Source organism: Hyperolius riggenbachi, chromosome 9, assembly GCF_040937935.1.
Source record: "Hyperolius riggenbachi isolate aHypRig1 chromosome 9, aHypRig1.pri, whole genome shotgun sequence".
Taxonomy (NCBI): Eukaryota; Metazoa; Chordata; class Amphibia; order Anura; family Hyperoliidae; genus Hyperolius; species Hyperolius riggenbachi.
Genome location: NC_090654.1, coordinates 269,558,777 through 269,572,627, shown reverse-complemented (window position 1 = coordinate 269,572,627; position 13,851 = coordinate 269,558,777). Strand labels below are relative to the sequence as shown.

The window sequence follows — 13,851 nt, the reverse complement described above, 5'->3', positions numbered from 1 at the left end:
AGGGTTAATCTGCAGCAGTTAAGGAATGGATTTGCACTTTTCTTAACTGTAGAAGAGCTCTAGAAATCCACATTTAACTGCTGCTATTACATAGGATTTGGGAAGTTTCTTACTATCATGCAGAACTGTTCTTCTGCTGGTTAGAACAGTTTTAGAAGAAAAAACTGTCGGTAATGCTTTGATAAATGTGGCCCAGTGACTCTCTGTAGAGCACCAAATCTCAAATCTCTGTAGACCATCATAATCATCTAATTTATTTTCAACCTGCTGCTACCCTTATATGAGACCCTCCTACCCACTATAAACGAGATATGTATGTTACGGCCAGAACCCGAAGTTTGGCCACTTCTAGTTCTGGCCGGCCACTTCGGGTTCTGGCCGGCCAATGCGCGAAGTGGCCGCAGCGCTGCGGCCAATGTTAGAAATGGTTCCTCTGACATTAATGTATCTTCTGGCCGCAGCGCAGCGGGCAAACGTATAACAACTTAGTTCATTTAATGCAATTCAGCCGGCGGCAATGTAACAATTCAAGCCGCCGGCTTTTTCTCTGCGCCTCTCTCTCCTCCTCTGCCTCTCTCTCTCCTTCTCCCCCCCCCCCCGCCTCTCTCGCTCAGTCGCTCTCCTATGGACAGCCGGGCGGGGACACGAGTGTCCCCCCCGGAGTCGTTCGTCGCGGCAGGGGAATCCTGCCGTTCTTGCAGAGCGGGTGCTGGCAGAAGCGATGTCTGCAGCCTCCCCGCTCTGCTTTCCTGGTGCGACGAACGACTCCCGGGGAGACGCGTGTCCCCGCCTGCTGCCCATAAGAGGAGAGAGAGAGGCGCAGAGAAAAAGCCGGCGGCTTGAATTGTTACATTGCCGCCGGCTGAATTGCATTAAATGAACTAAATTGTTATACGTTTGGACGCTGCGCTGCGGCCAGAAGATACATTAATGTCAGAGGAATCATTCCATTTCTAACATTGGCCGCAGCGCAGCGGCCACTTCCCGCATTGGCCGGCCAGAACCCGAAGTGGCCGGCCAGAACTAGAAGTGGCCAAACTTCGGGTTCTGGCCGTAACATATACATTATAGTATAAATAGGGAGTGCTGGATGCCTTGTATGAGAGCTGGATAAATATTTTATTCAATAAAATCAAAATTAATAAAATACAGTACCAATATAAGTTCCATCAAACTGCATACACTTCACTCATACCATAAGGAACTTCCTGGTGTCCCCTTTAAGAGAAAAAAGGCATTAGAATACCACAAAATTGAGAGCTTTTCCTTTTAGGTGTGATGCATATATTGCTCCAAAAGTGCATATATTGCTCAAAAAATGCAGTTATCCAAAGGGTTCCTGGATCGATCCTAAAAAAAAAAAAAAAAAAAAAAAAAAAAAAGACGTGTGGGTCCGTCGAAACATGTCGATTTGAACCCCAGTGGACCATCTGTGGAGTGCTACCCATGTTTGTACAGATCCGGCTAAAACCTAAGAGATCTACAAGCTTACATAGCACATGGAGTGAACAGGAATTGTTCTCTCCCTAAGTCCAGAGAGGAGAGGAGCACGTGGAGAACACGGAAGCTGCCCAGACAGGACCCCAGGGGGACGTCACAGTCAGAAGCGCCGGATCATCGGAGATTCCCGCAGTACAAGCGAGGGGTCTCCGGTGAGAGCAGGAGCACTGCCACCACACACTGAGTCACCGGCCGGGACTCTTGTGTATCAAGTGACCGCACAGAGCGTCTCACCTAAGTGCGACAACCCTTACACCTGTGTCTAATAATAACTGTGGATTTATGAAGCATCAGTGTATACATGCAGACCATACTCTTCCCCAGAGGAGTAACGATGGGTGGGCAAGGGGGACATATGTCCCTGGGCACAGCACTGTAAGGGGGCGCTCAGCACGGCCATTGCACCCCCACAGAGGCGGCTTGCTGGCTGCCCAAAGTGCCCCTGCTTCTGTCCCTCCCTCTGCAGAAGTGTTAAAAGCAGCAGAATAATGCTATCTAAAGGGGGGTATCTGACTACCTAAACAGGGTGAAGAGGGGGGCACATCTGACTAAAGGGGCACACACGTGGCTATTTAAAGGGGGGCACATCTGGCTATCCGAATGGGGTAAGGGAGCACATATAGCTATCTAAATCAGGGTGCTAAGTAGTTTGCACCTAGTTTGCACGTGCAAACTAGAGTGCAAACTACTTAGCACCCTAGTTTTCACATGCAAAGCTTTTAGGCGTGATAACTCAGTTATCACCCTTTTGTGAATCAAGCCCTACAACTATGGTAGGATTAGATTGTGAGCTCCTCTGAGGACAAGCACAGACATCACTATGGGCTGGTTGACATTTGGGGCTTCCCTGCCGCTTGCCTGTGATCGAGCTGGGGTCCGCGATCATGATTTGGCAGATGAAATCTTGCGATTTGCGCTTGTGATTCCTGTTCTATACAATGAGAATCACAGTGTGATTTTTATATGCTGTCATACTCCATGTGTTTGCATGCAGTAGGAAGAACTGGGCTGAAAAAGAGATTTCTCGATTTGTCATGTCCTTGACCAAGCTTTCAATGTTTCTCCATAGCGGCACTAGTTTGGAGCAACTCCAGAGGACATGGGAGAGGGAGCCAACACAAACACTGCACCTCCAGCAGTTGGGGTCTTTAGTTGGGAAAATTCAGTGTAATTTCTGTGAAGTATAATACCATCTCGAGAGTGTTTTGTAGTTTAGTTCTTGTATACACACCAAGCAACCATCAAGTATTTTTTTGAAGGGAAAGGACATAGGTGTCTTCCAAAAGATATTAAGACGATGTACAAGAGGCATTATTGTGGAAACAATAACATTTCTCAGCTTTTATTTACATTTGAGCAAAGTGTCCAGTCCAAAATTATTCACAAACTGCCAGTCTGTGGGAAAATCCAAAGTTCTATGCCATTCCAAATAGTTCAAGCTGTTCTAAGGCTCCTGATTACCCTGATTAATTGGGAAAAGCTGTTTTAATCAACTCAACAGGTGAAAAACAGCAGCTCTCTGCAGTTGCTATGTGGACAGTCAGGGCTAAGACAAAGGAGCTCAGCAGAGGCGCCGCCAGCATACAGGCGAGCCACGCCTCCACTAGGGGCCTCACACAAAGGGGAGCTCGCTCTGCTGCTGGCAGCGCAGCGGCGGGGGAAGCGGGCAGAGCAAAGTTTCAACTCACCTGCCTCGATTCTGCAAGCAGCCTCTATCTTCATCCTGTCCCGGCGTGTGGTGTCTGTCGCTATGGTAACAGCGTCCCCTGTGATGATGTAACCGCATGTCATCATAGGGGGAGCTCTTACCGATGCGAAAGACGCCGGGAAAGGAAAAACATAGAGGCTGCGTGCAGGACCGAGACAGGTGAGTTGAAACTTCACCCGTTCTCCCCGCCCCTATTGCTGGAGACACCTACCTGTCTAATCTATACTGGGGGCATCTACCTATCTAACCTTTACTGAGGGGTACCTACCTATCTAACCTATACTAGGGGCATCTACCTATCTAACCTATACTAGGGGCATCTACCTATCTAACCTATACTGGGGGCATCTACCTATCTAACCTATACTGGGGGGTACCTACCTATCTAACCTATACTGGGGGGTACCTACCTATCTAACCTATACTGGGGGGTACCTACCTATCTAATCTATATGGGGGCATCTACCTATCTAACCTATACTGTGTGCACCTACCTACCTAACCTATACTGTGGGCACTTTCCTATCTAGCCTATACTGCGGGCACTTACCTATCTAACCTATACTGGGGGCACTTTCCTATCTAGCCTATACTGTGGGCACCTACCTATCTAACCTATACTGGGGGCACCTACCTATCTAACCTATGCTGCCAGCACCTACCTAACTAACCTATACTGGGGCAACTATACGGGCTACCTATACTGGGGGCACCTATACCTGTCTCCACGTGGGAGGGCAAATTTTACGCCCTCGCCCTGGGTGCAATTTAGCCTAGAAACTGCTAGTATTTGTCTCCTCTCACATGTTTTGGCCACGCCAATTTTTCGCGCGCCACTTTGTTTTGTGGTGGGGCTGCCCATTTGTTTCATGCATGGGTTCCTCAAATTATGGACTGCTTCGGGCCACCAAAACCTTAGCTGCGCCCCTGGAGCTCAGCGAGGACCTGCAGCCGCACATTGTGGCTGCTCACAAATCAGGAAAGGGCTATAAGGACATTTCTAAATGTTCTCAAGTTCCAGTGCCTACAGTGCAGAGTATTATTAAAAAATACAAGATCTTCCACACTGTGGAAAATCTCAGAGGGCGTAGTCGGAAGCCAAAAGTGACACCTGTGGTGGCCAGGAGGATAGTGAGAGGGGAAAAATAAGTCAAGGATCACCCCCAAGGCCATCCTGGTGAATCTGGGTTAAGCGGGTGGCAATGTCTCAAGGCAGACAATCCAACAGACACTGCACACTGCTGGGTTCCATGGATGCAGACCAAGGAGGATGCCACTTCTCCAGATAAGGCACACAAAAGCTCGCTTGGCCTTTGCAAATACTCATCTGGACAAAGAAGAAGACTTCTGGTCTTCTGTGTTAAGGTCAGATGAAACAAAAATGTAATTGTTTGGTCACAATGATGTTTCCTCCATTTGGCATAAAAAAGGAGCAGCCTTCAACCCAAAGAACACCATCCCCACTGTCAAACATGGTGGTGGGAACCTAATGCTTAGGGGGTGTTTTCAACCAATGAACCAGGGAACCTAATCACAGTAAACAGCACCATGAAAAAAGAGCAATACATGAGGATTCTCAACAACAACATCAGGCAGTCTGCAGAGAAACTTGGCCTTAGGCACCAGTGGACTTTTCAGCAGGACAATGACCCAAAACACACAGCAAAGTGGTGAAGAAATGGTTAGCAAACAACAACATGGCTGGAAAGGTTTTGCAGCCATGCAATCTGTTAAATTGGGGACCCAAAAGCTGCAAAACCTCGTGAGCGGCGTAACGCTCAGGAGGTTAGTACTCTTTAAAATGATGCAGAAGATGTCAAAGCTATATACAGTAGATTAAAGAGACACTGTAGGGGGGTTAGGGGAAAATGAGTTGAAGTTACCCGGGGATTCTAATGGTCCCCCACAGACATCTTGTGCCCGCGCAGCCACTCCCCAATGCTCCGGCCCCGCCTTTGGTTCACTTCTGGAATTTCAGACTTTAAAGTCTGAAAACCACTGCGCCTGCGTTTCCATGTCCTTGCTCCCGCTGATGGCACCAGGAGCGGACTGCGCAGGCCCAGTATGGTCTGTGCCTGCACCGTGCACTCCTGGTGACATCAGGGGAAGCGAGGACACGGCAATGCGAGTGCAGTGGTTTTCAGACTTTAAAGTCTGAAATTCCAGAAGTGAACCGGAGGCGGGGCCTGAGCATCGGTGAGTGGCTGCGCGGGCACAGGGTGTCTGCGGGGGACAATTAGAAGCCCCGGGTAACTTATTTTCCCCTGACCCCCCTACAGTATCCCTTTAATAATAATAATATGGTAGGACATTAGACTGACTGTGGCAGGATTAGATTGTGAGCTCCTCTGAGGACAGTCAGTGACATGACTATATACTCTAAACTGCAGCAGAAGATGTCAGTGCTTTATAAATGCTTAATAATAATTATGTCATCTCATTACAGAGTTATACCTGAAACAAGGCTGTCCATACCTAATAATGCATTTGAAGACCCCCAACCCCTGACTCGGTGGAATCAGTAAATATTGGCCCCGTTCACACTGCACGCGTTTCCAGCCGCGTTTTGGAAACGCGTGCAGGTGGCCGACACGCACGACATCAGACATTGCATAGAGTGCAATGTCTGATGTTCACACTGCATGCGTTCCGGACCTGTGCGGTCCGGGAACGCATGCTGCACGCATTTTTTGTAAAAACGCATGGCTGTCCCATTCACTTTTCAGTGATGGGATCAGCCACGCAACGCATGCAAACGCGGATGGCGTGCGTTCGTACGCGTTGCGGTCCGCATGCGTTGCGGTCTGCGTTCTGCAGTCTGAACGGGGCCTAAGGACTGGTTTACACGGACGCTTTCCGGGCGTTTAATGCAACATTTTAGATGTGACGTTTTTCGGAATGTACCGCTGTCCCATCCAAGTAAATAGAAGCGTTCAGGACAAGCTGTTGCAGGCTTTCATAAATTCTGGTGTCGCATCTAGTCTCAAAAGCAACATGTTGCTTTCAGAGGCGGTAAACGCTGGGAAACCAGTGTAGGGACCCGAACCGCTAGCCTTGAAGGCTTCCCAAAAGCCTTCAAAAGCTAGCATCTAAACGTCAGCATTTAAATGCTGGCATTTGAATGCGGTGCCAAGCAAAACCTCGGCAGATGTCCGTGTGAACTAGCCCTTAAAGTAACATAATTAGGGATCTGCTGCCATTCCATGCAAGTGAATAGGAGAGTTTAGTATGCTTTTTGCAGGCTTTCATGAAAGCCTGGCAGTTTATCCCAGCATCTTGTCTTGTCTCAAAAGCAACATGCAGCTTCTAGAAGGTATTTGAAAGCCAGCAAAAGCCACTGAAAGCCAATAAAAGCGCTTAAAGTAACATTTTAGGGATCTACCGCTGTCCCATGCAAGTGAATGGGAGCGCTTCGTACAAGCTCTTGCAGGCTTTCATGAAAGCCTGGCAGTTGATTCCGGCGTGGTCCCATCTCAAAAGCAACATGCAGCTTCTAGAAGGCGTTTAAAAGCCAGCAAAAGGCACTGAAAGTCAATAAAAGCCGAGCCTTTCCGTATACTTCCTGCAAAAGCCACCAAAAGCCCGGAAAACACTCTCCTGAAAGCCATTAACGGGACTCCGAGGAATAGCTAAAAACAAAATCAGAACTTATCTGGGGCTTTCTCCAGCCCACCGTAGGTCGGGAGGTCCCCCAGTGTCCTCTCGGCTCCTCTCCCGGTCCCTTCACAGAAATCATGACCGGCGACACCGGGGCCGAGTGTCGGGCTGACACTTCCTGAACGATGACGCTTTTCTAACTGCAAACCGTGTATGCGCAGTACTGTCATGCCGGCCGCCGTGATGATGCGTAGTGGCCGGCGTGATGACGACGAGCGTCATCGTTCAGGAAGTGTCAGCCCGACACTCGGCCCCGGTGTCGCCAGTCGTGATTTCAGAGGAGGGACCGGGAGAGGAGCCAAGAGGACGCCAGGGGACCTCCCAACCTACGGTGGGCTGGAGAAAGCCCGAGGTAAGTTCCGATTTTGTTTTTAGCTACTCCTCGGAGTCCCTTTAAAAGCGTAGCTGTTAAACGTTGGCATACACAGCGTTCGAGAAGCTCAGCAGAAGCCCGTGTAAACCAACCCTTAATGCTTCCTGTTTATCTGCTTAATAACATGCATTTATGCTGTAATATAAAATAAGACTATAGTGTAAGAAAAAGAAAGAGACATCATTTGTTTCATGTTACATGTTCCTTATCACAGGCAGTTCATCGCTGGAAGTAATACAGAGAATAGAGATTACAATATCAGTAACAGATAAAGAAATACTAATGTGTATAAAGAAATACTAATGTGTCAACAAATGAGGATTTTAGGATATAATTATTAAAGTAAATGGTTACCGATTAAAAAAAAAAAAAAAAAAAAATTAGATACTCACCTAAGGAGAGAGAAGGCTCGGTCCTAATGAGCCTTCCCGCTCCTCTCCCGGTGCTCGGTGGATCCTCCGTTCAAATCCCCCGCCACGGGGGACTTCGGAAGTCTTCGGGAGCACTCGGGCTCCCGAAGACGGGCCGCTCCATACTGCGCACGCGTGAGTGCGTCATAGACCCACGCAAGTGCGTCATGAGCAGTATGGAGGGGCCCGTCTTCGGGAGCCCGAGTGCTCCCGAAGACTTCCGAAGCGGCAGTATTTGACCGAACTGATCGAATACTGCCACGGGGGATCCTGCGCGGGACCGGGCACCGGGAGAGGAGAGGGAAGTCTCATTAGGACCGAGCCTTCCCTCTCCTTAGGAGAGTATCTGACTTTTTTTTTTTTTTTTTTTATCGGTACACATTGGCTTTAAAGATAGAAACCAGGAATTGTCCCTGAAAATCGCAAGATGCTACCAATTACTGGCAGGACAGCAAGCCAATCACAATTATCTTCCTGTGATGTCACCAGTAGGCGAGTCTCTCACACTTCCTGACTACCCCCCAGATATCTTTATACAGCCTTCCCATACACCTAACCCTGCATGGAGGGGCTCAGTGAAGGTGGCAGTAAAGGTGTGGAGGTGACTGATTGGGTCACACAGGGCATAAAAGGAGATCTGCCCAGCCTCATAATCCAGATATATCCTGATTCTGTCACTGGGGATCTTGTCAGGTAAATCGATATCTTCCCCGTTATGTGTCAATGAGCACTGATTATCAACCCTGCGCAAACACCAGGACTTGTTATTATCGCCAATTAGTGACTGATCTCCCCTCCTGTCTATACTGGGGTAACACATCCCGACTATCCAGTTAGATGATCTTCCAACATCCACTTCCCAGTAATGTTGCCCTGAGGAGAATTCCTGGCTGCTCAACACCTGAGGATAATCCTCAAATCTCTCTGGTGTTTTGGGGGGATTTTGCCCTTTTGACACAGATGCAGTTTTCCTGTCATCTGATATATGTAGATAATAATTAGCTGTTTTTACATCCAGTAATATGTCTGCAGGCTGTATATAGGTCCCCCCAGTTACCCCAGATAGGATATCAGATAGTCCTGTGTGTAACATGTGCGAGATGCCGGCCACATCCAGATCCCCTGCATCATGGAGCTGCTTATCATGTCTGTCCTTCGTGTCACACAAGTCATCTGTCTCTGAGTTCTGTAAGACAGTCAATGGATCAGTCGTGTTACACAGCTCCTCAATGTGACTCATCTTCCTGGACAGCTCTACCTTCTTTATCTCCAGGTGTCTGATGACATCATTATAGCATTGTACCCGCCTCATGATATCACTCAGGACTCTCTTCTCCAGTTCCTCCTGCCGTCTCCTGAGGTCTTTGAACAGGGCAGTGACTCTCTCTGTCTCACCATCTGCTTTTTCTTGTGCTTTTCTCCTGCGTTCCTCCAGACACTGGACTCTTTTCTCAGCCTCCTCTGTCTCTGCCATCATTGTCTGCAGATCAGATTTCAGCTTCTGCTTCTTCTTCTCAGAGGCCTCATCCAGTGACATCATTTTATGGCCAACATGTCCCCCAATCACATAGCAGGACACACAGACACACGCAGCATCCTCAGTGCAGTAATACTTCAGTATTTCCTTATGAATTGAGCACTTCCTGGTCTCCGGGGAGGTGGCGGGGGCACATAAGACATGTTCTGGCGCTTTGCTGTGGACTCTCAGGTGTTTATCACACATAGAAGCTTCACACATCAGACAGGACATAACAGCAGGTACAGGAGAGTCAACACAGTAAGTACAGTGGACTTCGGACTGCTGCTCTGGCTGAGTAGACAGGAAACGCTCTGCTATGTTCCTCAGAGCAATGTTTCTGTGTAGTCCAGGCCGATCCTTGTACTTCTCTCTACATTCAGGACAGGAATAATCTGCAGACCGCTCCTGTGTATCCAGCACACGATCGATACAGACCCTGCAGAAGTTGTGACCACATCTCAGGCTTACAGGATCTGTATAAATGTTCAGACAGATGGGACACTCCAGCTCCTCGCTCAGATCAGCAGACGCCATCGCTAGTAGCAGGAAAGAGAAACAAAAGTGAAAGTCTCTGAATCCAGAATAACCAGTTACTTATAATTTGCCTGGAGGAGGGGTCAGGTGAAAAGTGCAAATACACACCTATCTAAAACATCTATCTTCCTCTATTATTTATCTTATCTATCTATCTATCTATCTATCTATCTATCTATCTATCTATCTATCTATCTATCTATTTATATCCCATCTTTCTGCTGAACTGTCTACCTATATATCTAGTATCTACACTGAATGGACACCTCTTATTGGAAAGTAAAACATCCCAAAAGAGATATAGAGTGATTAATGGTGGGCAAAAATTATGCATCCTAATTCTCAATTACGTATCGTAATGCAAAATTTGCAGATTACTCATAAAAAATATCACATGTAAACGTAACCACTAATCGTTATTACGCATAATAGTGTAATTTATGCGTAACCGGATTTACGCATACAAATGGATTTTTCACATTGAATATTTAAATAGCCGCACATGTGCAGTATACTGGCTGATGAACACTAATTTTTTTTTGCATACAAATGTATTTTTAGCATTGAATATTTAAAGGGACTCCGAGCTCTAACTAAAATCAAAATCTGAACTTACCTGGGGCTTTCTCCAGCCCACCGTAGGTCGGGAGGTCCCTCGGCGTCCATCTGGCTCTTCTCCCAGGCCTTGATCAGAAATGGCTCCCCGGCGACACCGGGACCGAGTGTCAGGCTCCCTCTTTCGGAAAGATGACGTCGATCGTCACCACGCCGGCCGCCTCGCGTCATTACGGCGGCCAGCGTGACAGTAGTACACATGTGCGGTTTAATTGCGCATGCGCAGTACTGTCACGCCGGCCGCCGTGATGACTGACGTCAGCTTTCAGGAAGAAGGAGCCCGACACTCGGGCCCAGTGCCGCCGGGGAGCCATTTCTGAGCAGGGCCTGGGAGAAGAGCCAGATGGACGCCGAGGGACCTCCCGACCTACGGTGGTTTATTCGGCTTCCTCCTAAAAAGATTGGTCCTAGACTACGATATATACACCACTACACATATCGTCAGACATATGATTATGGTAGGGATTAGATTGTGAGACCCTCTAAGGCAGGGTTTTTCAGCCTTTTCACTAACTGTACCACTTTTATCGCCAGAAAAAATGTCAAGTACCACCACTGGTACTTAACCGCAGTGAAGAGATAATAAAGCGAATGGTGCAGTGATGGTATGTATACTTCAATTATAGGAAGTAAGCAGTGATGTCACTTCCTGTATTTGAAGTATACCCACCATCACTGTGCACTATTCACCTGGCTTTCTCCTCACTGCTGATCTGAGTTTTGAATTATGCTGCAGGGCAGCACAGTGAGGAGCGAGCAAGGAGTAGCCAAACTTTGTGGAGGCAGGATGGGACCAGGACAAGCAGCAGGCAGGCAATTAAGTGGCAATCAAACTTGGAGTGTACCACCTGGCCAACAGCAAAGTACCACTGGTGGTACGCGTACCACAGGTTGAAAAGCTCTGCTCTAAGGGACAGTTAAGTGACAAAATAAACTCTGTACAGCGCTGCGGAAATAATAATAATAATTTAAAGAGACTCTGAAGCGAGTATAAATCCACTTTTTTAACTTTTATTAATGTTAAGCACTATAAGCCCTGCTAAACCGCCTTATCCCCGCAGCAAAACGAGGGTTTTTTACCCCCCCCCCCCCCCCTCCCAAATCCCCCCCTGCAAAATCCACGACTTTCTTGCTTGTGGAGTTTGCTGCCCATGGAGGCAGAGCTTTGAGCTGCAGCTCTGCCTCCATGCGTGTCAATCTGCCCGCGTATCTCCGCCTCTCCCTGCACCTCTCAGTGAGGGGAGATTGAGAGGGGCGGCAATCAGTGGGGGCTCAAGTACCTGGACTCATAGCAGAAGATCCAGGTGGCGGAGGAGGACAGCGAGGGACTGATTATCCTGAAGGGGGCTGGAGGAAGCCCCAGGTATGTATAAAACTTTACACTGCGCACGCGCCCTCTACGACGCACTCACGTGTGCGCCTCCTGTCTTCGGGAGGACTTGGCTCCCGAAGACTTCCGCGAACGGAGGAGACAGCGCAGCACGGAGGGCACCGGGAGAGGAGAGGGAAGGCTCATTAGGACCGAGCCTTCCCTCTCCTTAGGTGAGTATCTGCCTTTTTTTTTTTTTTTTTTAAATCTGGGGTTACATTAAAAGGAATATTCTGATCAAAAGAGGCTGGTGATCGAGAGAGGTGAAAGGTGAGTAGCACGCATAATCCGCAGGACCAGAAAGGCAACGTGACAAATTACAGCTGAATTCAATGCAGGTGCATCACAAAGCATATCCTAATTAGAGATGTGGCGAACGGTTCCCGAACCGTTTGCTGGCGAATATCTCTGAACACATGGGGCTTTTACTACTTCCGGGTCGCTCTGACCCGGAGTAGTACGCCTGCGCTGCCCGGCGAAGCGCGTCCTAGATCGCGCTCCTGTTGCCGGGCACTCTCTGCGCATGACGTCATGAACGACGTCACGCACATGCGCAGAGAGTGCCCGGTAACAGGAGCGCGATCTAGGACGCGCTTCGCCGGGCAGCGCAGGCGTACTACTCCGGGTCAGAACGACCTGGAAGTAGTAAAAGCCCCAGAGATGTTCGCCGAGCGAACAGTTCGCAACATCTCTAATCCTAATTAGGCATGTCCAAACATCAAGATTTTTGGTTCATGAACATGTCCGCGAATGTTGTAACAATTATATATATATATATATATATATATATATATATATATATATATATATATAGTATTTATTTTCTTTGGGGTGGGGGGAGGGGGTAAAACCAATTGAAGTGGACCAGGGGGCTTGCTGGATGGTTGACAGTGCAGGAAAGCTGTGCCGGTGGCCAGAGCGGAAATGAGGCCTGAAATAACTGGCATGCACCAGGTTAATAATCATTGAAGTAGGATTAGGGGGCCTGGAGTAACTGGCTGCGCCAGCCTGCCAGGGTAATAATTATAATTTTTTTTTTGTAGGGCCAGGTGTGGTAAGGCCTGTTGATAAGACAAGAAGATGGCAAATGTTACCAATGTTCAGTGGTGGACTGTGTGCAGACTAGTGCCACAATGCAGCCAGCAGCATCTGTTTTAAAGGGAAGGTTCAGGGACTCTGTGAAAAAAATAAAAATCCAAATCCACTTACCTGGGGCTTCCTCCAGCCCTTGGCAGGCAGGAGGTGCCCTCGCCGCGGCTCCGCAGGCTCCCGGTCTCCTCCGGTGGCGCACCCTACCTGGCCAGGCCGGCTGCCAGGTCGGACTCTTCTGCGCTCCAATGTGCGTCTCACTGGTGCGTGCTGACGTCATCGGACGTCCTCCGGGCTGTACTGCGCAGGCTCAAAACTACTGCGCCTGCGCAGTACAGCCCAGAAGACGTCAGCGCGCACCAGTGAGACGCACATTGGAGCGCAGAAGAGCCAGACCTGACAGCCGGCCTGGCCAGGTCGGGTCGGCCACCGAAGACGACCGGGAGCCTCTGGAGCGGCGGCGAGGGCACCTCCTGCCTGCCACGGGCTGGAGGAAGCCCCAGGTAGGTGGATTTGGATTTTTATTTTTTTCCGTAGAGTCCCTGAACCTTCCCTTTAAACAGAGGAGAGACACAGACATGTGGCTCAGTTGATGTCCAACTTTAATATATCTCTTTTTATAAGCATAATGCAATGATATACGGACTAGAAAACAGACAAACCAATAGGCTGTCATAGTAAAGAACAAGTATATTCTATCTAGTCATACATATTCTGCCTATAGTTATAAGAACTAGCATAGACAAGCCCATAGGCTAACACAGCAACAGGAACAAGTATATTTTATCCAGACAACATTAGTATTCTGCCTATAGTTATAAACACTAACCTGTTTTAAACAGAGAAGAGACAGACATGTGGCTCAGTTGATGTCCAACTTTAATATGAGCCTCAGGCCCTGTATCTCCCCAGAACATTGCAATCCTAGCAGAGCTCCATCTAGTGGCAGCCTTATTATTGTGCTGTTTGGAGGTCTGAGTTTAACCCTGTCACACACAGCATGGCACTGAAACCTGACAGTGATATTATTTGGTGGCTGTAGTGCTAACACACGCTGTGGGTCTGATATGACTGACA

The 13,851-nt window shown here is 48.4% G+C and overlaps 1 protein-coding gene across 8 annotated transcripts in view; it reads right to left on the bottom strand.

Annotated features, from left to right (window-relative positions):
• LOC137533257 (E3 ubiquitin-protein ligase TRIM8-like) overlaps positions 1-13,851 on the bottom strand; it is a 319,749-nt gene that overhangs the window by 17,807 nt on the left and 288,091 nt on the right. For 3 of the 8 annotated variants that reach the window (XM_068254539.1, XM_068254538.1, XM_068254541.1), the window contains one exon: positions 8,001-9,703. The exons of 1 other annotated variant lie outside the window; for it this stretch is intronic. In XM_068254539.1, the coding sequence (XP_068110640.1) occupies positions 8,163-9,703 (1,541 nt within the window). In that variant the 3' untranslated portion in view covers positions 8,001-8,162. Of the gene's footprint in view, positions 1-8,000; positions 9,704-13,603; positions 13,643-13,851 lie in introns of those variants that run through there. 4 more of the 8 variants (XM_068254543.1, XM_068254542.1, XM_068254540.1 and 1 more) reach the window with 3 other exon arrangements.